This window comes from Olea europaea, chromosome 13 (genome assembly GCF_002742605.1).
Source record: "Olea europaea var. sylvestris chromosome 13, O_europaea_v1, whole genome shotgun sequence".
Classification (NCBI taxonomy): domain Eukaryota; kingdom Viridiplantae; phylum Streptophyta; class Magnoliopsida; order Lamiales; family Oleaceae; genus Olea; species Olea europaea.
In genome coordinates, this window is record NC_036249.1 from 29,729,090 (window position 1) to 29,751,128 (window position 22,039).

The 22,039-nt window shown below is 36.3% G+C and overlaps 3 protein-coding genes across 9 annotated transcripts in view; 1 reads left to right on the forward strand and 2 right to left on the reverse strand.

Annotated features, from left to right (window-relative positions):
* Positions 1-4,990: 4,990 nt before the first annotated feature.
* Positions 4,991-8,255, forward strand: LOC111408121 (aluminum-activated malate transporter 12-like). 2 transcript variants are annotated; one of them, XM_023037917.1, is made up of 7 exons: positions 5,001-5,092; positions 5,245-5,557; positions 5,651-5,791; positions 5,876-6,148; positions 6,588-6,709; positions 6,826-6,969; positions 7,458-8,255. In XM_023037917.1, exons 2-7 carry the CDS (start codon positions 5,254-5,256, stop codon positions 8,103-8,105), a joined length of 1,632 nt encoding a protein of 543 aa, XP_022893685.1. In that variant the 5' UTR covers positions 5,001-5,092; positions 5,245-5,253; the 3' UTR covers positions 8,106-8,255. The 2 variants fall into 2 exon arrangements, with proteins under 2 accessions (XP_022893684.1, XP_022893685.1); XM_023037916.1 differs by having other exon boundaries at positions 4,991-5,557.
* Positions 8,256-8,837: 582 nt separating this feature from the next.
* Positions 8,838-11,324, reverse strand: LOC111408122 (NAC domain-containing protein 71-like). Of its 3 annotated transcripts, none has more exons than XM_023037921.1 (5): positions 11,169-11,324; positions 10,460-10,539; positions 9,939-10,210; positions 9,547-9,852; positions 8,838-9,454 (listed from the first exon to the last, which is right to left on the reverse strand). In XM_023037921.1, exons 1-5 carry the CDS (start codon positions 11,177-11,179, stop codon positions 9,263-9,265), a joined length of 861 nt encoding a protein of 286 aa, XP_022893689.1. In that variant the 5' UTR covers positions 11,180-11,324; the 3' UTR covers positions 8,838-9,262. The 3 variants fall into 3 exon arrangements, with proteins under 3 accessions (XP_022893689.1, XP_022893688.1, XP_022893687.1); XM_023037920.1 differs by having other exon boundaries at positions 10,460-11,103; XM_023037919.1 differs by having other exon boundaries at positions 10,460-11,324.
* Positions 11,325-17,048: 5,724 nt separating this feature from the next.
* Positions 17,049-22,039, reverse strand: part of LOC111408123 (cellulose synthase-like protein D2) — a 5,661-nt gene continuing 670 nt past the window's right edge. For 3 of the 4 annotated variants that reach the window (XM_023037925.1, XM_023037924.1, XM_023037922.1), the window contains 3 exons: positions 20,534-21,442; positions 19,266-20,073; positions 17,049-19,138 (listed from right to left, as the gene is read on the reverse strand). In XM_023037925.1, the coding sequence (XP_022893693.1) occupies positions 17,378-19,138; positions 19,266-20,073; positions 20,534-21,396 (3,432 nt within the window). In that variant the 5' untranslated portion in view covers positions 21,397-21,442 and the 3' untranslated portion in view covers positions 17,049-17,377. Of the gene's footprint in view, positions 19,139-19,265; positions 20,074-20,533; positions 21,443-21,642; positions 22,013-22,039 lie in introns of those variants that run through there. The other variant, XM_023037923.1, reaches the window with a different exon arrangement.

The following is a 22,039-nucleotide window of genomic DNA, read 5'->3' on the forward strand; positions in this document are numbered from 1 at the left end:
TCGAGTTCTCTGCCACGAAGATTTACATGCCAGGATAAACATTTATATAATATTTGTGTTACTTGACATGATTTATATTGCTCATTCTTTGCAATTTAATAAAATCTAGTAATTATGGAATGGAAGTACACTTTGATGAATCATATTTTAATATCATCTATACTGTGGGTAAAATTTTGACCTCAGTTGCTTGAAAATGTACTTCCATGCTTTACACATTTCTTTAATAGTTTAATGTAAACCATTATTCTAATAGCATTATGACCCCCAAGTAGTGTTATCATAGACAATCAAGGATGCAAGTTAACTATTGGGAGAGGTGGAATGCTCGAAGTTGAGAACCTTGTTTTAGTTGCCAAACTATGTGTACCACATAACCATGTCGATTCTGCTGGGTACCAGCAATCCTGCCATTATTCTTAAGTAGAGTTTTTGCTCAAGAAAGAGTTAGAAGATGATACTCAAGGGCGGAGACCAATAGTGTCCAGTGCGGGCATATGCCAGCACTCAACTTTTGTGTCCAACCCCATGATCCAATTTATTTATTTATGTGTTACTTCCCTCCAGGCTCCAACCCAGCTGCCCAGTGAAGCCCACTAGCCCATTAACTCATTAGCCCTACAAGGTCACCTAATACCCATGACCCATTTACAAATACAAGATAGAAACCATTCCCATTCAATTGAAATCATTGAATCAATTCCAAATTTCAAATTCAATTTTCATTTTTCAACCATCCGCTCTCTGACCACCGCGACTCCGCTCGTCCACAGCCTACTCCGACTGTGCCGTCGCCACCGCTCAGAGTCTCAGCCTCAACTTCAACCAATCAAACTCCTCCTCTCGGACCGCGGAGTATGCCTGGTTTAATAGCCTTGATGCACTCATTGATGCTACTATGCCTAAATCTATTCGAATTGATAGTATGAAATTGCCTAAATTTGATGAGGGGTTGACTGAGGCACAAATGATTGAGCACATGAAGATATTAGTGTCTAAAAATAAAGTTTTCAAGTCGTTTATTGGGATGGGCTATTATAATACTTATACCTCCTGTTATATTGAGGAATATAATGGAGAATCCAGGCTAGTATACGCAGTATACTCCGTATCAGGTTGAGAAAGCATAGGGGTATCTTCAACCCCTGCTGAATTTTCAAACTATGATTACGGATCTTACTGGGTTGCCTATGTTGAATGCTTCTTTGCTCGATGAAGGGATTGCAGCGGTTGAGGCAATGGCTATATGTAACAATATTCAGAAGGGCAAAAAGAAAACTTTTGTTATTGCTAGTAATTGTCACCCACAGACTTTTGTTATTTCTCAATAATGAAGTTATTGTACAACGATATCAAAATATAAAAACTCACGCGGAACAAGTGTAATATATAAATTATATCAATTTTAGTATGGTCGTAATATTGTTTTATTTTTTATCATCATTAAATCTATGACCAAAATCTCGATGTTCGGCGTTGAAAAAATTTTGCCCGCACTCAGGGGGCAGAACTAGGATTTTAGTTTAGTGCGGACAAAATTTTTTCAATGCCAAACTTCAAGATTTTGGTCATAGATTTAATGATGATAAACAAATAAAACAATATTAAGACAATACAAAATGACATAATGTATATATTACACTTGTCGAGTGTGAGTTTTCATATTTTGATATTGTTGTACAATAACTTCATTATTGAGAAATAACAAAAGTCTGAGGGTGACAATTACTAGCAATAACAAAAGTTTTCTTTTTGCCCTTCTGAATATTGTTACACATAGCCATGGCCTCAGCCGTGGCAGTCCCTTGATCGAGCTAAGAAGCATTCAACATAGGCAATCTAGTAAGATTCGTAATCATAGTTTGAAAATTCAGCAAGAATTCAAGATGCCTCTGTTCTATCTCAACCTGATATGGAGTATACTGCGTATACCAGCTTGGATTCTCCATTATATTCCTCAATATAATAGGAGGTATAAGTATTATAATAGCCCATCCCAATAAACGACTTGAAAACTTTACTTTTAGACGCTAATATCTTCATGTGCTCAATCATTTGTGCCTCAGTCAACTCCTTATCAAATTTAGGCAATTTCATACTATAAATACGCATAGATTTAGGCATAGTAGCATCAATGCTATTAAACCCGCCATACTCCGCGGTCCAAGAGGAGGAGGTTGATTGGTTGAGGCTGAGGCTCTAAGCGGCGGCGATGGCACCGCCGGAGTAGGCTGTAGACAAGCGAAGTTGAGGGTGGCCAGAGAGAAGATGGTTGAAAAATGAAAATCGAATTTGAAATTTGGAATTGATTCAATGATTTCAATTGAATGGGAATGGGTTCTATTTGTATTGGTAAATGGGTCATGGGTATTGGGTAATCATGTAGGACTAATGGGCTTCGTTGGGGAGCTGGCTTGGAGCCTAGAGAGAAGTAACACATAAATAAATAAATAAATTGGGATATGGGGTTAGGCCCAAAAGATCAGTGCGGGTTAATGGGCTCTGTCTCTGCCCGCACTGAACTAAAATCTATGCCTGCATTGGACACCAATGGGCTCTGCCTCTGCCCGCACTAAACTAAAATCTTGGCTCCTCCCTTGATGATACTGGAACGATTCATAGAATTCCTGTGTGCATATTACATTGAGATGAACTATTCTTGTTAAAGCCGTTAACACTTGCATTCTTTCTCTTATCTAAATGCTGTCATAGGGTAAATAGTTATTTCTCTCGGTTCTAAAAGAGTAATGCTATTTGTACCTCACTGTGTACATAATTGTACAAATAGATGACATAAAACCGACAAAAAGATTATAATAATTGAGTTTCTTTTCTTTTCGTCTCTTTCTTTTCCCTTTCTTTTTGGACCATACACCATTACATACACAATGATGTACAAATAGCATTTATCCTAAAAGAGAGATTTGAGCATTAGACGTCGAGCTTGCAAAATGGTCTGATGCCAAGTTTTATTTTGAATATTTAGGGAGAATTACTTATCTTATTAATTCATTACGAGTTTTATTTATTTATATTAGTTTTTCTAGAGTTTGTGTTTCTCTATAAGAATAAAAGCATGTCTGGGTAGTTTTTATAAACTATTTTATCTATGAATAAATATAAATAAATGGTGGGTGAGTATGTATTACTTGATCATCTGACGCAATGTATGGATGAAAAGTGATTTGAATTTTTATAGACATATCCATAAACACGAACCAAACATACACTAAGTTATGGTTTCCTGTTTTCGTTTAAAGTTGGAATTAGGGTTAGTTGTTATTTGGTTGTTTATTTAAATATTTTATAAAATCTTCGAGTTCTTGAATCAGGATTGGAATTGCAAGTTATAGATCGATTCATCTTATAATTCCGAAGAGCTTACTCCTTAAACTTCAACTCACAAAGTTCTTATATTGTATGCATATTTTGAACTTTATATTGGGGCCTATGAGGAACTACAAAATATCAATGGATGACTACTTGTACGAGATGATATTTTGTTATAAACAGTAAATATATTTCACCACGACATGAAATAAGAAAAATTTCCCACCACACATTAAGTTTGTCGGGTATTCTGTGTGCCACGTGTCACCATATGAACGTTCTGAGAAGAGTAACAAATTTAAAGATGACCAGAAAAGTTAGAAGGGCAGCTGTATGTCTATTGCAAATGGTATTTGGTACAGTGTTGAGATTTTGGCCTTTACAACTATAACCCGTGACTTTGTGCAATTAGCTGGACTACCAACCTGTAATTCACCCAACTGCTGTGATATTAATGTACATGTAATTACTTGACAAATTTAAAGACTCTTTGATTCTAATATTCTACAAATGGCCGAGTTTTCTCACATGTTGCTTCATCATTAGTGCTACTCGAATTGCTCTATGTAGAGCTTGTTTAGCATGACTTTTGCTTTTATTTATTGTAGAAGAGCTTAATGAGAAAGCTAATTTATCTACTTCGTCAGACAAATCATAAGATTATCTAAGTATATTCAAAAACAACTTCTTAATCTTACAAGTAGTTTTGAAAACTTAATTTATAGTTGCTTGAATAACTTGCTTCTTTGTCATGTCGTAATCAAGAGTACTAATCTTTTTATTAATTCGACATAATTACAAAATGCAATGAGAATTTGATTTTGTACATAGCAATCTTCGTAATTTAACAAGAAGCTCATAGTATTACATTGAGAAACTAAAATATCAAATATAGTTCGAAATTAATTTGACTCTTTCACCTTGTTTGATCGACTTTTTAATTGGTCAAACTTCGATTTTAAATACACATTTGGGGGATCTACAACTTTAATAAATTTTTTAACTATATTTTATCAACTTTTATCGATATCCGTTAATATTCCTATGACAAACTTTGTCAAACAGGCCTTTTTGTAAGAAATTGTAGAGCTCTCTCTAGGTTTTCCATAAATGAACATCACATTGATGATAATGATATGATTGAATTTGAAAGTAAATAAATGGCAACCTTGAATGACTTAATCTTTTGTTTAGTTTCATGATAAAACTCCATTTCGAGTCCAATTAATGTCTTATTTAAATTGAGTGTTGTATACTTTTGTATTATGAATGAATAATACTATTTAGTAACAGTGATAATTTCAGTTAAATGTGAAATTATGTGTTTCATTTAATTGTATTTTTCATTTAATAACACTTAGTGTCACCTAGATTGATGTTGTAGCATCATTAATGTTAAATAGCATTACTCATTATAAAATCCTAGATGTCGTTCTTCTTATTTCTGTTTCAGTGCAACCTAGACCTTATCATTGACCCCAAAAAATTACACCTAATGTAATTAATTTTCTTGTAGTGATTTCTTTTTGTGGTTGACTTTAGGTAACTCCAAGAGTTATGGGATTTCAATATCAGCATTACTTTATGTGGGAAAGCATGTGAATGTAGAAACATCACAAATCTACCTATATTCATATATAAAGGAACTATTGCCCTTCTGGTTGGGAGTTGGAGTGGCACGGGATGTTCTGAACATCAACCATCCTAAAACAGTACCACTTCTCATAGCTTCGTAGCCTCGTCTGCACGTTTGCTGGACCACGTAAAATTCGTATTTTATTTTTCGCAGCGTTGGTTGGCGTCATTGTAGCGATTTTTTTCCTCAACACTGTCTCAAAGGCCTTCCATTTCTATTCTTTTCTTTTTCTGTTAGCCCTCAAAATTATTGATTTTTACTCTTTAATTTTTTCCCAGCCTAGGATTATGTTCACAGGAGTCACAATGGGGGTGGCTGGGGAAAATTATGTCTCGAGCACTAAAATTGAGACGACGAGCAAGCATATTGATATTTTTGTTGAAAAGATGAAAAAATTGCCAGGTTTAACATGGGCAAATATATGCAAAGTGGGGAAAGAAGATCCTCGTAGGGTTATTCATTCACTCAAAGTTGGTCTGTCCTTAACATTGGTTTCATTGTTGTACTTAATGGAGCCATTGTTCAAAGGTATTGGACAGAATGCCATATGGGCTGTCATGACTGTTGTAGTTGTGCTTGAGTTTACTGCAGGTGTGTAACGAAAAAACGCGCTTCATTTTCATCTAATCCTGACTTTACAATACATTACATCATTAATTTTGTGTTTTGATGTTGAAATACTAGGCGCAACATTATGCAAAGGACTAAATAGAGGTTTTGGAACGCTGTTAGCGGGATCACTGGCCTTTTTGATCGAGTATATTGCTCAAGAATCTGGTCGTATTTTTCGCGCTGTTTTCATTGGTGCTGCAGTATTCCTTATTGGTAAGTTTCAAGCACAGTGATTTGAATGATGGGAGAAAATTAAGAACTGAAACTAATGCAAGAATTTGTTTGTGAAATTGACAGGAACAGCAGCCACCTACATGAGATTTTTTCCTTATATAAAGAAAAATTACGACTATGGAGTTGTGATATTCCTCTTGACCTTCAATTTGATTACTGTATCAAGTTATCGTGTTCATAACGTGTTGAAGATAGCCCAGGATCGATTTTTTACAATTGCCATAGGTTGTGGAATCTGTCTCCTTATGAGCCTTGTCATATTCCCAAACTGGTCGGGCGAAGATCTTCATAATTCCACTGCATCTAAGGTCGAGGGCTTAGCAAAATCAATCGAAGGTACATAATTCTGTTCAGCCGAATTGACAGTTTACAATTTTACGATGCGAGTGTTAAGGAATATAATCCCATATCGAATAAAAATGAAAATATCGCCTAATTTATAAAGGTTTGGGCTACTCATCTTAAAAAGGTTGACCTTTTAAGATGGAATCACAAATCTTAATATGATATCAAAACTCATTAAGTTTTAACGAGCAATTTGATCCCATTAAGATTAAAAAAAAATGAGCACACGGATTTTAAGGTTAGTCTGCTCAAAAGAGCACCATCTTGCGTGAGCATGTTAAGAGATATAATCTCAAATCGAATAAAGATGAATATATAAACCAATTTATAAGGGTATAGGCTACTTTTCTTACCAAATTTGATATTTTAAGATGGAACCCAAATCTTAACAGCAGTCAAGTATATGATCATTTCTATATATATATTGCAGCTTGTGTCAATGAATACTTTAGCAATGAAGAGACAAGTGATACCACCAATAAATCATCTGAAGATCCCATCGACAAAGGTTACAAGGCTGTTCTTGACTCAAAATCCACAGATGAGACCTTGGTAAATTTTCTTTTTGAGAAGTCGGTCCACAGGAGATAGAGTTAGCAGATTAGCAACTTCATGTACCTAACCGGCAAAGACGAGCTGGTTTCTTAACATTTGATTGATATTTGCAGGCATTACACGCGAGTTGGGAACCAAGGCATTCGATACATTGTTACAGGTTCCCATGGCAGCAATATGTCAAGTTGGGTGGCGTTCTTCGACATTTTGGATATACAGTTGTAGCATTACATGGATGCCTGCGAACTGAAATTCAAGTAAGTTAATATATCGAAACTGGATGTGTTTGGACGATACTATGTCAATCTTTGTCGAGTAGTTTTATTTTTCAGAGGCACGGTACTTGGCACTTTGGACTGTTACTATTTTTATCTAGAAAAATACAAGAAACAAATTAATACAGTACTGGGAGAGAGTCTTGGTTATTCAGATGTGGATCTGTGGTAACTTGTGTATTGTAGATTGTATGTTAACAGTATTTGTTCATACTTGAAATATCAATTAAATTCACTTAAAAGATTCATCAATTAAGATCAAGAAGTCACTGGTTGGATATTTGCCCGAGTTTTATAAATAGATGACACATTTATTTATTTAAATTTAATCTTCATCGTATTTAAACATGACTTCTCTGTTCATATCCTTGTAGGGATACACGATTCTTAAATATGTTGTTTTGTGTTTTGAGTTAGACTTGAGAGTTTCCCTTCACTAAACTCATTTTCTTTTGTCCCTTACGATGTAGACTCCACGATTAGTTCGATCTCTTTTCAAAGATCCGTGCATTCGAGTGGCTGGAGAAGTATCAAAAGCTTTAATGGAACTGGCTGACAGCATAAGAAATCGTCGTCAATTCTCTCCCCAGATTTTATCCGACCATCTACACGAAGCCTTACACGACCTGGATGCTGCGCTAAAATCCCAACCGAGGCTCTTTCTCGGTCCCAACAACGACACCACTAGAAACATGTTAACCTTCGCAGCCACTGCAACAGCTAGGCAAAAGCCGAATACAAAAGACTGCGGAATTTCTCTTTCAAGTGTTAAAACAGACTCGTCCGCATTGCTTGAATGGAAATCCAAAAGGAATAATACGAATTCCGAACAGGTAAATGAGTCTGAAAGAAAGATGTTAAGGCCAACTTTAAGCAAGATTGCTTTAACTAGTCTTGAGTTCTCGGAAGCACTGCCATTCGCCGCCTTTGCTTCGCTTCTACTCGAGACGGTTGCAAGGCTCGATCTTGTCATTGAGGAAGTCGAAGAATTGGGAAGGATAGCTAATTTCAGGGAGTTCAATGCAGGTGATCATCAAATCAGTTTGACAACTGAAAAAACTGAAATAAAGATTGCAGCACCTCTACAGAACCATTTGCCATCTCATGGAACAGATTGATGATTTAGGGAATTCAATTATAGATTTGGGTTTTCATTGGACTATTTCTTTCACAAAGAACTGTACACCTTGGGACATACATTGGATAGTGTTAAGTGTAACCTTATGATATAGTTTGAAATTGAAACGGCCTAAAAGGGGGACTTAATATATTGTGTTCGAGTTTTCTTAATTTCAAGATTCTGTTAACATTTCTGGTGCACTGCCCGACTGCATGGGTTTCAACCAACATTACAGCTCGTGTCGAGGCTGGGCTTAATCTTGCTTGAGCACATGATATCTTACCTTCCCCCACCCCAAAGGTAGGAAATTCATGATCAAAATAACGGAGCAAAAGCTATGGAACTTGGGTGGGAGCTTAACTGCAAGACTCACCGGTCAAGCAAGGACAAAAGTCGGCCTTAGTGATCCGATGGTGCCGTGTGGAAGTCCTGTAGCTTAGGTGTAAGGTGAAGAAGGCTTCATTCCAGAGGGGGCACAAGCCATCAGTGAGATATCACTCTAGAAGAACTAAAATTCTATTCTCGTGTCAGAACCTATGACTCGGTACATTTTTACATCTCTAACAACGACACTTCAATAATTTATGGACTTTAATGGCATGATGCAGTATTCTGCTTGTGGTATGCTCTTAAAAAACAATGTGGGGGCCATAACTTCAGAAAGCAGCCTAAAGATAGCCAGTTCATCGAAGTAATTTAGTTTAGGAAGAAGCCTAGACTAAGAAGCCACTTGAATAGTAAAGTAATTCCATTCATATACCCCAATTTGATTAAAGAAAATACATATATTAAATCAACATTGTTCCTCTAGTGATCATATATACTATACAAGACCAATTCCTAGTGAAATCAATAAAAGTGATCACTAAGAGAGGTCTTTTTTTGATTCACAGTAGTACAAAAGCAGGGTCTTGATACAACTTGACCATAAAGAACGGGCTAGATGCAGGAAAGCAACGAACTCCCACGTCAGCTAGGCTAAGGCTGGTTAAGAGCTTCTTTAAAATCTGCGGAAACACTGAATATGATGACAATTGCCAGTTCAGTTTGTTTATTTAATCCAATCCAAGACAAACATTAAATGGTGCCGTCTCAAGGCTCGTGGCATACTCTTAAAATGATATATAGATGATTCAATGTGCTTGACTTGAATCCTCATTTGCTTGGATATCCATCATAGCTCTCTTGAAATGAGTAATGTGAGATGCAGCCATACTGAGTTAGATTGTCCGGAAGTCCAACCTCCTCTGTAAAATTTGAGTAAGATGAACTTTGTGACATATTATGTTGCTCCTGTGGCAGAAATGAACCCAGGTACGGAAACTGATCATACTGTGGATAGCATTCCTGTACCAATTACACTCAGTCAGTTATAAACTTCAAACAAGAACCTGATAACATAATTTTTTTTTACATGAGCCCAATTATAATCTTACTACCTTATAGGAATCAAGAATCATATTAGGAGGGCCCCAGAGGCTCGTAGAGAGATCATATCCCTCAATAGGTTCTACGGGATATTGAGAAGTAACGGGAATTGTATGATGACTCTCGCCATAAATGTAACTGGTTTGTAAAGGAATGCTATCAGAAGTGACCACCGGTTCATTTGAGACAGCACTTAAGGTGAACTGATCACTGTTGCTAGAACTATTTCCAGCCAGCTTAAATGCAGAATCTCCATGAGCACAGGTCTTCTCAGAGTTTCCATTCTTTTTGACAACACGGCACAAGGCAAAAGTTCCCTGCAGATTTTAAATTTCCATTTCAATCCATATTTCAGTTTGTACAAAGAGTCCAAAACTGTCACTGCAAATGTTATCAATGTTACCTGAAAACTTGGGGTGTCGTTGGTTACATCATCGCAGAGACGATATTCATGCATAATCCAATCTGATCTATCCCCAAGTGGTGCTCTTCCACGATAGAAAACCAAGGTCTTGCGGTAGCCTTGAGACTCACAGACGACTTTACGGTCTTTTCCTGTAGCTTTCCAGTATCCTGATTTAGTGGCTCGGTTAGTTCGTGAGCCATTTGGATACTTCTTGTCTCGATTACAGAAAAAGAACCACTCCATGTCGCGCTTTGGCAGGAATGATTTTTCTGCATTTCATGGCCAAGACATTACAATTCTTCATCCTCACGAACCAAAATTTAACATTTTTAGTTAAGCGTCTTTCATTATTAATGGCAATTGTCACTAATAATATGTACTTCACATGAATCCAACATAAAGTCATAAATGGATAAAACTGGACATTTTGGCAATGAACAAACAAATTTTTGTAATAACAGAGCATGTCTTATAAGCAATTCATCGAATACATTGGGAGCAGTTCATTGTATGAGTACCTGGCAGCTCCCATGGATCAAATTTGTATAAATCAATTACTGGAATGACTTCCAGCTCAATTTCAAGTCCCTCATTTTTCCTTTTAAGATAATAGCCAATCAGTTCCTCATCAGTGGGATGAAATCGAAATCCCGGCGGCAAAAATGCACTACACATTACGAAGAGTAACACGAACCAAGAACAAGCCTAAACACACGCTTAGTTTGGAAAAATTTGCAAATTTAGGAAATCAAGAATTTGGCTAAGTGCCCAAGCTATACCTATTAAAAATTTGAAAAATCCAAAAATAAAAGCTCTTGGAAACACAAAATTTGTTTTCAATAAATGCAAAGAACTTCCATACACTCCACCCCTTTAACAACCGTATCATTTTCCTCTAGAAATTCAAAGTTTTCTTTTAGCTAAAATCCTCCCCCTCCCCCAACCTAAACTGCATAAAGTTAAATAAAACCCAGAATTCAAATTCCTGTAAACTTGAGAAAGGAATGGGAAAATCTAATGTTAATGGAATCTATACAGAGAAAAGGAAGTTCTGTAGAGGGAAATCAGAGTAGCGTAGGGTGGTTTTTATAGATAGTCCAAAGAATATTGAACACCGAAAGGTTCCTTCCTTGTCCGAAGCTACATAAAATTCCACTCAGCCCTACAAAATCCAGTTTTCAGTTCACACTTAAAAGACAGTTAACAAGAAAAGGGCCTGAATCTTACCACATCAGCATGAGTCGGACAACAACTAATTTTTCCCAATGTTCTAAGTGGGCAATTGCAGTACTGACACTTGGGGCAATTTCTGCTTTTGATTAGGCTCCCATTAGAACAGTTCTTAAAGGAAGCTATTTCCCGGTGAGAAAAAATTTTTGAGAGCCAAAAGTTGTGAAGCTCTTTCAAATATTTGTTTTCAAATATACAAGGTGTTTGGTGAAAATTAAAATTATAATTTTTAGTAGATCGTTATAGAAGTTTTTGAAATGTGTGGTTGAAAAGTTGTAGATGTGATTAATATTAATTGTTTGACTTTAACTTTAAATTAAAATTAGAATTTAGTCTATACCAAACAAGCTAGTTTGTTCAAGAAATTCTTTTACAAGAAGTAGAAGTAAAAGTTTGGTTTAAAAGAGCTTTTAGACGGATTCCTTTAGAAATTCTTAACGATACATAAAGCACTTCTACAAATTACCCATATTGTTCAAAAAAATCTTCTTAAAGCTCGTTTGATATGGCTTTTAAGAAATTCAAAAAATTTCTTCTTGTTAGAATGACTTTTAGAAGATGGTCTAATGTGGATCCCTCTAAAACTAGTTTTCAATTAAGAAACTCTTTTAAAAATTAGTTTTCAAATAAAATTTAATGGTCCGTTTGATTGTAAAGATGGAATTTGGACGGAAAGAAAACGAATTTTAGGAAATTGAATTGCCTATAAATTATTTTCCTGAGAATTATAAATTATTGTGTTTGATTAGTATAATTTTCCATGTGGAATATGTTGAAATAAAAGTATTTTTTGGTGTTCGTTTGATTTTGTTTTAAATGAAAATTGACAATTATAGGGATAGATTTTACTAGTATTGGGGATGAAATTGTTTCCATTGTCAACAACTAAAAGTAAATAAATAAATTCAAGAAAATCATATATCTTTTGGTGTTCGTTTGACTTTGCTTTACATAGAAATTGCCAAATGAAGGAAAATATTTTTTTACAATAATTCTTAAAATTTGTTTCCATTGCCAACCAAAAAAAAAAATAAAAATTGCCTGGAATTCCAATTCTTATCATACCCATAAGAATTGAAATTCCATGAAAACAAGGAAAAGTGGCGCGTGGGTGGAAACATGGAATACCAATTCCATGGTAAATATATGTCATCAAACAAGGATAAAACTAGAAAGTGGAATTCACTTTCCATGGAATTCTTGGCCAATCAAATAGGTCATAAGATAACTTTCCCGAAAAATTCTTCTACAAAAAGTAAAAGCAATAGTAAAAGTAATCATGTCAACGAGCCCTTAATCTCAAACACATTTTGTTAATCTCAAACAAAAACATGTCAAATGGGCCCTTAAAATTGTACAACTTCTTTAGAATAATGCTTCTAGCACTCGTGCTATTCAATACTAGTTGTGTGACCGTAAAGTTAGTGTGACATTATGTCGTGACGATCGTACAATAATCTAGATTGATATCAAACGAGAGTACTAGATAACATAACTCATTGGTTTATTATTTGCACAATAATCTATAAAGGTTTAGTGGTGGGGAAGAGGATTATGATATACACAGATAGATGAATTGATGGAACTGAATGGTTTCACACACTTTTTAAAAAGAGGGAAAAGGTAGAAGAGTTGATGTCATGCTCACTACTTTGTGAAGTGTTTTGATTTCAGTTGCAAAACAATCATCTTTAAGTAACAATATGTATACAGTAAGTTAAAAATTAATGAAAATTTGATTGAACTGTTCTCTCAGCGCTTTGACACAAAGCACAAGAAGACAAGATAGCTATTCAAATCTATATTCATTGTGCACTATGTGTTGTTATTCTCTAGCGATTTATACTTCTAAAAATGATAGGAAAGTGTGAGAAAATACTTATTTTTTTACTATCTATTTTAATATATTATGTGTGTCACGTGTTTGATATAAAGTGAATTTGATCTACACGTCAAATATATCACGGCTTCATCAACTTTAAATTATCAAATTACTTCTCATTTTTTCGATAGCATGAAGAGTCATATCGTCGAGAAAATACGAAAAGCTTACCTCTCATACTATGCAATTATGGCAACTTTTATTATAATAAATTTACAAGCAAGAAGCCGTATTGCTTTGAGAACTTCTTCCCATTAGACATATCTTCATCAAAAGGTATAAAAGAATTATCTAAAATTATGAGTGAAGATATGTTGTTCTTCAATATAATCTTGATACTTCACTAAGTTTCTGAAGATTCAGATTACTAAAATAGCTGATACTTAACCTAATGAATTAATTAAATTTGCATCTAGGGTCTGAATTTTTCAAAAAGTGCAAAGGGGTCCTAAACTTTCTAATTTTTGCAGTGTAGGACCTAACCTTTGGTTAAATTAGCACTCTTAAGGACCTTTGAATGATTTTCATCCAAATTTCCGTTAGCTCATCCTTAACATGAAATCTAAGTCTTGGGGTTTAATGCAACCTAATTTAACAAATAATTCAGCCTTTTATACATTCAAATTAACTAAATCTGTTAGTATGATCTTGATTTAGTCTACCTTTACTTTTTAGAACATGGTTTATCTTGCAATATTTAAAAAATGGATGTTTCCCCTTTATGTTCAAGCATAATCCAAGTTCAGACGGACATCCCAATTCAAATCTCTCTCTCTCTCTCTCTACAATGGAAAATTGCATATTTAGCCTCTGTTTAATCTAAATCAAAGTCAATAATTAATTTTAATAACATATTTTATGAGAATTTCAATTTCTATAAATTTTTTCACCATATTTCATCAATTTTTATCAAAATTTACTAAAAAACTGATTTTTAGCAAAACTAAATATATGCTTAATTTTAAACCTTCAACGTCTCTTAATAATTTATGTCTAGCCTTTAAGTTCACACTTCAAAATTCAACCTTTAACATTTTTGGCGTGGTTAGTCATTTTAAAGGATTTTCGAATTGTGTGATTAAACTATTATGTGATAGACACATGTTAAATAATTTAAGGAAAAAGCACTTTAGTGCTACTAGAAAAAAAAATAAAAAAAAATACCAACTTGCTCTCGTCACCCTATTCAAAAACCCCCCACTCCAAACACTTCCAATCATCTAGTCCTCGCCTCTACCACAAGCAACGTTTGACCCAAACCGAAAATAAGGGGGAAATAAGAAAAGTTGTCTTCAGGTCCCCTGCGAATATTGCCGCTAGCTACCTTCCTTACAATCGTAAGTAATATTTGCAAATAGCAATCTATTAGAATCGAAATAGTCACAAAAATATAAGTTGCATGTAATGGAAGGCATTGTTATAAGCATCCCTCCCAAGAAAAAAAAAAAAAAAAAAAAAAAAATCTTTGACCAAATTGTGTGTTTAAAAAAAAAAAAAAAAAAACACGTTGACCAAATTGTGTGTTTACTAATGACCTAAGAATATATTATCAAGAAATCGAAATTTGGCTCAATCGACAGTGAATAAATGACAACTATTTTTGTCCAATAATGGCATTAGACAATGGCGGAAAGAAGACTGCGACTAGGATAAGGTTGTATGCCTTTCAAACTTGACATTTCCCAATATAATGACCACAATTGTCCTGCTTCATTATTTCAGTTCAGACCAATAGATTTTACCATAACTAAGAATTTTTTTTTCTTTTTTTACACAAATCATTTGCTAAATTAAGTGTAAAATACTATTTGGGATCGAATAAATTCAAACTCAAAAAATTTAAATTGCACGTCTTGCAGGAAAAACATTAGTCGAGTTCTTCAACTTTTGACTCGTACGAAATTCAAATCAAGACAAAAGAACGTGTACTAGAGAATATACAATAATTTTATTTGATTACTTCCAAATTATATATCATGTAGGTCCAAGTGAATCTATCATGTATGTTAAAGTGACTACATTGGGATCGACCGATTCAATCTTCCATGCCATGAATTATTGACAAAAATTAACACGTTCGAATGGTGTTTTTATTTTTTATTTTTATTTTGTCTTTGTCCTCCATTTTGTCGAGAGTCATTAAATTAACTCGTTAGTCAATGTAGTTTACACATGTCAATTCCACACAGGAGCAGGGACGACCATTAGCATTTACCTTCCTCTTATTAAAATATTCAATCATTTAAATTAAAGTATTTAGTCGAAGACACGTTTGATACAATACATGTTTTTGCCAAAACATGATGGGGTTTGAAAAGTTAGAATATATCGAAAAAAAATTACAAATCTAGAAAGAATGTACATGCTAGTAAACTCCACAAACTAAAGAGACAAAAAATAAATAAATACCTTTGGGCCGATCAATCAAATGCAAGGTCATCCATATATAAATTTCATGTCATCACTCATGCCTTTACGACTATATATATTATCTTGATGATTTCGTGAACACTATAGCATTAAAAAATCGAGCTTTTAAATTTTCTATGGGGACCATAAGAAGGATAAGGCAAACTTCGTCATATTCAATGCCTCAAGTCATGTTTTCACTAGAGAATAATCGTCGAATAATTGTCACATACTATACTCAAAGGGACATTATGTTCTTGATTTTTAATGTACAATTACGATGCTCCATGTTAAAGTTTATTTTTTGTACTAAAATTTATTTTCTTGATTTTTAATGTACAATTATGATGCTCCACTTGCACCACCACACAAAAATCGCTGCCAAATCCACATCGCCACCACATACATCGCCGCTGCATCCTGCTCCAACAAACCACCCACCACCACCACCTCCACCTCCAATCAATGACTGCACCACCAACGCCTGCTAAAATCACCATCTCTCCCAACATTACCATTCCATAGCCACCACCCCACCAACAAAATCATCAAGTCTCCCACCACCATTTTCACTTTCAATACACCACAAAATCAACCCCTAACTCCAGTAACCACAACAAAGTTGCTATAGTGGCATTGCAAGAAAAGCCAATCTGAGCCCTGCTCCAACCATCGCCGTTGATCTAAGTGCACTACAACGATGGCGGCAATCTCCTAAGGGCAACGATGGTTCATGTGTGAGGGTAACTGGTGTTGAACTCAAATGAACCCTGATCATCAATATGTTTAAATATCGAGCATGCATAATCCATACCGCCCCTTCTGAAAGAGCACAGGTGGCAACAAGTTTGCTGGCACAAAAGGATTTACAAAACAATCCTAACTTTAGAATTTGAGCATGCATTTGATTCAATTCATCCATACTAGTGCAGTTCTTCAATAGGAAGATACATTCTTGTTCCCTTTTCGATTTCTAGGCTATTACCATGAGTAGGAATCAACAAGTTTGGCTGATGAAGGACTGATGATCCCTCCATAATTTCATAGCATTATATCAGTATATACTATTGTGCAATTGGAATTTATAATCATCACGAGTTTGCATGCTCGACAACAATGTTATGTTATTCACTGACCATTAGATGACATTAGAGAAAAATGACTGAATTTTTACTCTCGAATTATACACAATTATCGAAGCTTAATAAATACCTAAGTCTTAACAACTAAATATGAATGAGGAATCCGTGTTCCCCCCCCCCCCCCCCCCCCCCCCTCTTGATTCATTAATAGTGACTTATTTGAACTAGAATGGAATAACATCATTTCAATGAACTTATATAAATATGTCGAAATTAGAAGTGTCATTCACAAACACTAGATATCAAGATGAACGCCTGACCTCAAGTTATTTAAGTCTTGCAAGCTGTACAAGTGTACAACTAATATATCCTGTGCTTAAGACGAAAAGTAAAATTCATTTTCATTTTTACTAGGTCGCTCAGGTTTAATCCTGAGCTAATCCATTCGATTTCTTGAAGAATATATCATGCTAATGTACCCTGAATAATTCACAGCAACCTCAAAAAATACAAGTTGCCTCGATTTTCTTCGATCCAAAGTGAATCAGAGGGGAATCACATGTCCATGGGATTCAGATTCTTTCTCAAAACTTCAAAACTCAAAACGCTTAGAATATGCCAAAATATAAAGAATAAATAAAATATTTTCAACTTCAAAGTTGAAAGTACAAAAAAATGTATGTTCCATCTTTCCCTATAAAAATTTAAGGCAACAAAAGATTGAAGTTATGATAGTGATGACCACAAATTGACCCCATACCATATTTGTTGTTAGGTTGCAAGAGAATAATTTGGAGCCCAATTAAAATATCCAAATGAGCCATGCTGAAAAATCATGGAAACTGGAAGGACCCTCCAATTTCATTGTTTCCTGCTGGGGGATTGATGGCAACCCAGAGAAGTGAAATGGTGATTGCAATAAGTCCCGACCAAACAAACACGATTGTCGGTGTCCTCCGGCGTCGTCCCATAAGTCCTTTTGCGAAAGGGTAAAGATGAGCCAAAACCCAGAAGCTGAAGAATACTCCTCCGAGCAAACGGCTCCACTGCGGTATGGTGCTATATATTGTCCGACTAAAACCGACCGCTATTGCAATTAAGTTAGTTATCATGATAGTAATTGGCGGAATCATCAAGGACGTCCATTTTATGATGTAGAGATCAGCAAAGTCATCGTCGTTATCATCACCAGCAGATTTGGACGTCAAAGTAAATGAGATCTCGATCCCAGCAATGACCTTGAGTAGTCCCTGAAGCACGGCAGCAAGATGCGCACTTGTGCCTCCAATCAACCAGAATTGCTCGTTACGCCACCATTCTTCCAAAGCAATGCCGGACCACTTGATCTCGAGAATAGCCAGCATGCAAAGCGTCAAAGTGATTACGAGGAGGTATGTGAGGAAGGTGACATTTAGAGTCTGGACAATAAACTGACCAGAGAAGAGCGACAGCGCAGGAAGGAAGCAGTATACTATCAGAAACACAGAGGTGAATGGATAGATACCAACATTAAGGTAAGCAATTCTCTGCAGAATCTTCATCTTAGGACTGGCTAGAAAAGCATTATTACGTGAAAAGAAGATCTCGACTGAACCAGTGGCCCATCGAAGGACTTGGTGAAGCCTGTCAGTTAGATTGATTGGTGCAGTACCACGGAAAGCATCCCTCTTAGTCACGCAATATATAGATCTCCAACCGCGATTATGCATCCTATAACCTGTTACCACATCTTCCGTAACAGACCCATAAATCCATCCAACCCGATTGCCCCACTCCGTTTTATCTTCATACCAGCACAAGATGACACTAATTGCCTCAGCAACAGTAGATGCATCAAGGATTTCCCTGGGAATGGTTAGAGCACCAGGAGGTCGTCCATTCTTTACAGCAGGGTGATCTGCAAGTGGTCTGCCTTGAAATTCTGCCACTGGGATTGAATCAACAAGGAAACCGGAGTTTCCAAACCTTTTAGAGAAGAGAGAAGGATTCATTTGATTATCATCAGAATCTCCCATTCTAAGTGCTCGGTGCTCTTCAGGTGCAGAGGAAACCGACAAACTTCTCTTAGGACAAGAAAAACAACAGCTGCAACAACCAGATTGGTAGTCCTTTGATCGGGGAGGGTCAAAGCCATAAAGTGCAGTCCTGCGAAAGAGGCACCCAGTGCCCACATAAACTGGACCCTGAAGCCCGTCCAAAGCACGCATGTTAACATCAAAGAAAACTGTATTGTGATTCGCATAGCGATCAGATGGATCTATTCCCTCAAACCTCTGAGGAAACTGGACATAACAAAGACGGTCCCCACCACGGTCCATCATAAAACACATGCCTTCTCTTATTGCCTGAGAGTTGTAAATGTAGTGATCACAGTCAAGGTTAAGTATAAATGGGCCATTGGACATTATGGCCGAGGCTCGTACCAACGCATTCATGGCCCCAGCTTTCTTATTGTGGTCATACCCAGGACGTTTTTCACGAGAAACATACACAAGCAAGGGAAGCCGGATGTCGACTTGGGTAAAATCAAGTGGACTGTTGTTGTCTACAGTTGTCCCATGAAGAGGTTCTTCACTTGGAAGTTTCAACATTACCTGCAGTTTACAAAGCCAGAGCTTGTCAGCTGACTTACTCTACAGCACAAAGAACTCAAATAGTAGATTATATACAGTTTGCATTCTTTGTTAAAGCCAATTATAAATTCCAAATGTTTTCAATTACCTGTATGATCCCTGCATGGTCACCCTTAGAATGCTCATGAGTAGGAACTGTCCAAGTGCCTGGCCAGTGGGTCCCATCAGCCATCCACGTTGCTTTAGAGACCTTCACAGGTTCCATTGGTTCAAACCCAGCTGTCTGTCTCTGAAGCTTCATGGCCTTAATTTCTTCTCGAGCATTATAAGCATCAGAACGACGGCGAATTGAATCAGGAAGGCCATTGATTCGAACCTTAAATTCGTCATATTCACGCTTTACCCTCCTACGATCCTTGACAAAATCTGGCCGCACCTTATTCTTATAGGGATCCTTTTTCAGGCTGAAGTAAGGTTCTGGGTTTCTTGGTTCAATGTTGTGCTTTCTGCAGAAAGGTATCCACATGTTAGCAAAACTCGCAGCTTCGGCCATGGCTTCAAATGTCAAGAGTGCACCTCCATCATCAGATACATAGCAAGAGAGCTTTTCAACAGGGTAATCAGCAGCAAGAATAGACAGAATAGTATTTGCAGTAACAAGTGGAGGTTCTTTTTCTGGATCAGCTGTAGAAACAAATATATCTACTCCCGGAAGATCAGATTTTCCATTCGGATTGGCTGGACTGGGTGTTTCAAATTTTTCTTTCAACACATTAAGGTCCGTAGCACGATTAATAGGGCAGAGCTTAGGAAGTTGATCAAGTAGCCAGGAGAAGGCAAACCATATCTCGCAAATAATTGACATAAACCATAGCCATCTTGCATCCTCATTGGGGTGACTAATCCTCCATGCAAGAAATAGTCCAAGTACAACCATACGAATAAAAATTAAGAGTCTGCAAGATTCAAGTACACAAAATATTTATCAGCCTCTTGTACCTCTTAAAGTTCAAATTCATACAAATATGGCTTAACATTATATTTTTCACACTAATGTTTGGCAAGTTCAGAAGAACATGAGCTTAATCGTGACGTTTATAAGTTCGCTGCATTGAAGTTCCAGGAAAAATACTATAATTAATAAAGTGAAATGATATACTGTATACAAAACCATTATTTTACATAACTGATAGATTTCCACTAGATGTAAGCACACAACACCTTTACTAAACCATTATTTTACATCTTCTTTTGTCATTATATTATATTCCTTACCTACATCTCAATAGTTTTGATTTCACATATGATATTTCCAAATAACCCAAATAATAATTTTAGGGGATGCATATAAACAGAAGAGAAAACAATGACAACTATAGAAACAGTATATGTAGCAATAAAGCATAATGACTTTACCGATATGGGCTGAGTACTGCAGCAGGTACCTTCAATTTGCGGGTGAGTGGCCTCCAAGGTTTATTAAGAAGTTTCCGAGGCTCGCCAGTCTCATCATCTTTATCGTCTGCCAATCCTCCATCCTTTGGCCATATAGCATTGCCATAGCCATAAGTCCCCTTGGTCTCAAACAACCATCTATTGTGATCAAAATCAGCCCCAGTTTGGCTCCTTATTAGTGCAGACCTGTTTGACAATTTCATCAGTGACAACCTCCTCTCCATTTTTGACATCCCAATATTTGATGGCAGAGATAAAGGTTGACCAGGCACCACCGAGTTTATAGCCAAATCTGTATTCTTATAATGCTCTTTACAACCAGGACAGATCCCGTCACCAGTTTTGACAGCATCAACAAAACAATCCCTGCATATCTTGAAATCACATTCACAAGGGAGAACATCTTCTCCCCTCTCATCACTCATGACCTTTCCATCACAACCGGGGACTGCACATGAAGAACCTTTTGCTCCAGCCATTTGAGGATGGATAGTCTCAGACTCGATCACCTTATCCATCAAGTGAGCGCGGATAACACTTTTATAGCCACCAGTAAACAAAGAACTTGATACATACTGCTCTTCAACCCTCTGTGACATTGGCGGATCCACCCTCATCGAAGGATCCATTGGCTGATTATCAGGTGTTGCTGGTATTTGAACCGTGTAGTTTGGGAATTCCAAACCACTTATGTCACTATCAAGACTATCCCTTGACAAATTGACATCTCTACCTGATGATGTCCTCTGAGCAAATGTCACAGTTGGAGGACCTGGAGCTCTTCCAGGTTGTGTGTCTGAAGTTTTGAAGAATCTTGAGGCCATTATACAAAAGTTTGCTCTGAAAAATTATATACTTATTCACCAGAACCTGCAAATTCAATAAGATCAAGAAAATCAAAACCAGGATTACCATAAATATTTCAAATTACATTAAAATTATAGACAGAAAGCTCTCTTTCTCTTTTCTCTAAAGATTCCTACTACATTTCAACATGTCTCTTAGCTCTCATACTTAGTTGCAAACATTACTATATATAAACAATGAATTAGGAGGAAAAAAATCATTACACATCTTCGGGTGGTACATCAAAACACTTCCACTCTTGGTTTAGTCGATTTGTCTGAAAGCATCAAATTGCTGATCTTGAGGCAAAAATTAATCTTTTTTCCCACGAAACTCCAAAAATATCACAACAAAAGCACCTATAAACTGAAGAACTGGAAAACAGAGATGAATCTCAAGGCCAAGGGTAAAACTCGAGAAGAAAACTTCCTCAAATCAAATTGTTAATGCAAAAACATGCAGGCAATGACCTATCCATATGTATGTGAAACGAAAGAGAGAGAGAGAGAGAGATCACCTCATCACTACTATGCCACTTAAAAAGGAAGAGGGCAATGAACACTGCTTATAAAAAACAAAGAAACAGCCTCTGAACCTCCCCCCCCCCCCCCCCCCCACGAC

What these genes read in the sequence shown, in the direction of transcription:
- LOC111408121 (XM_023037916.1), top strand. Translation starts at nt 5,254, where the DNA reads ATGTTCACAGGAGTCACAATGGGGGTGGCTGGGGAAAATTATGTCTCG. An exon ending in TGTGCTTGAGTTTACTGCAG is followed by an intron (nt 5,558 to 5,650) that starts GTGTGTAACGAA and finishes TTGAAATACTAG; the next exon opens with GCGCAACATTATGCAAAGGA. An exon ending in TGCTGCAGTATTCCTTATTG is followed by an intron (nt 5,792 to 5,875) that starts GTAAGTTTCAAG and finishes TGAAATTGACAG; the next exon opens with GAACAGCAGCCACCTACATG.
- LOC111408122 (XM_023037920.1), bottom strand. Translation starts at nt 10,616, where the DNA reads ATGTGTAGTGCATTTTTGCCGCCGGGATTTCGATTTCATCCCACTGAT. An exon ending in TGATCCATGGGAGCTGCCAG is followed by an intron (nt 10,211 to 10,459) that starts GTACTCATACAA and finishes CATGAAATGCAG; the next exon opens with AAAAATCATTCCTGCCAAAG. An exon ending in TGATTCTTGATTCCTATAAG is followed by an intron (nt 9,455 to 9,546) that starts GTAGTAAGATTA and finishes TAATTGGTACAG; the next exon opens with GAATGCTATCCACAGTATGA.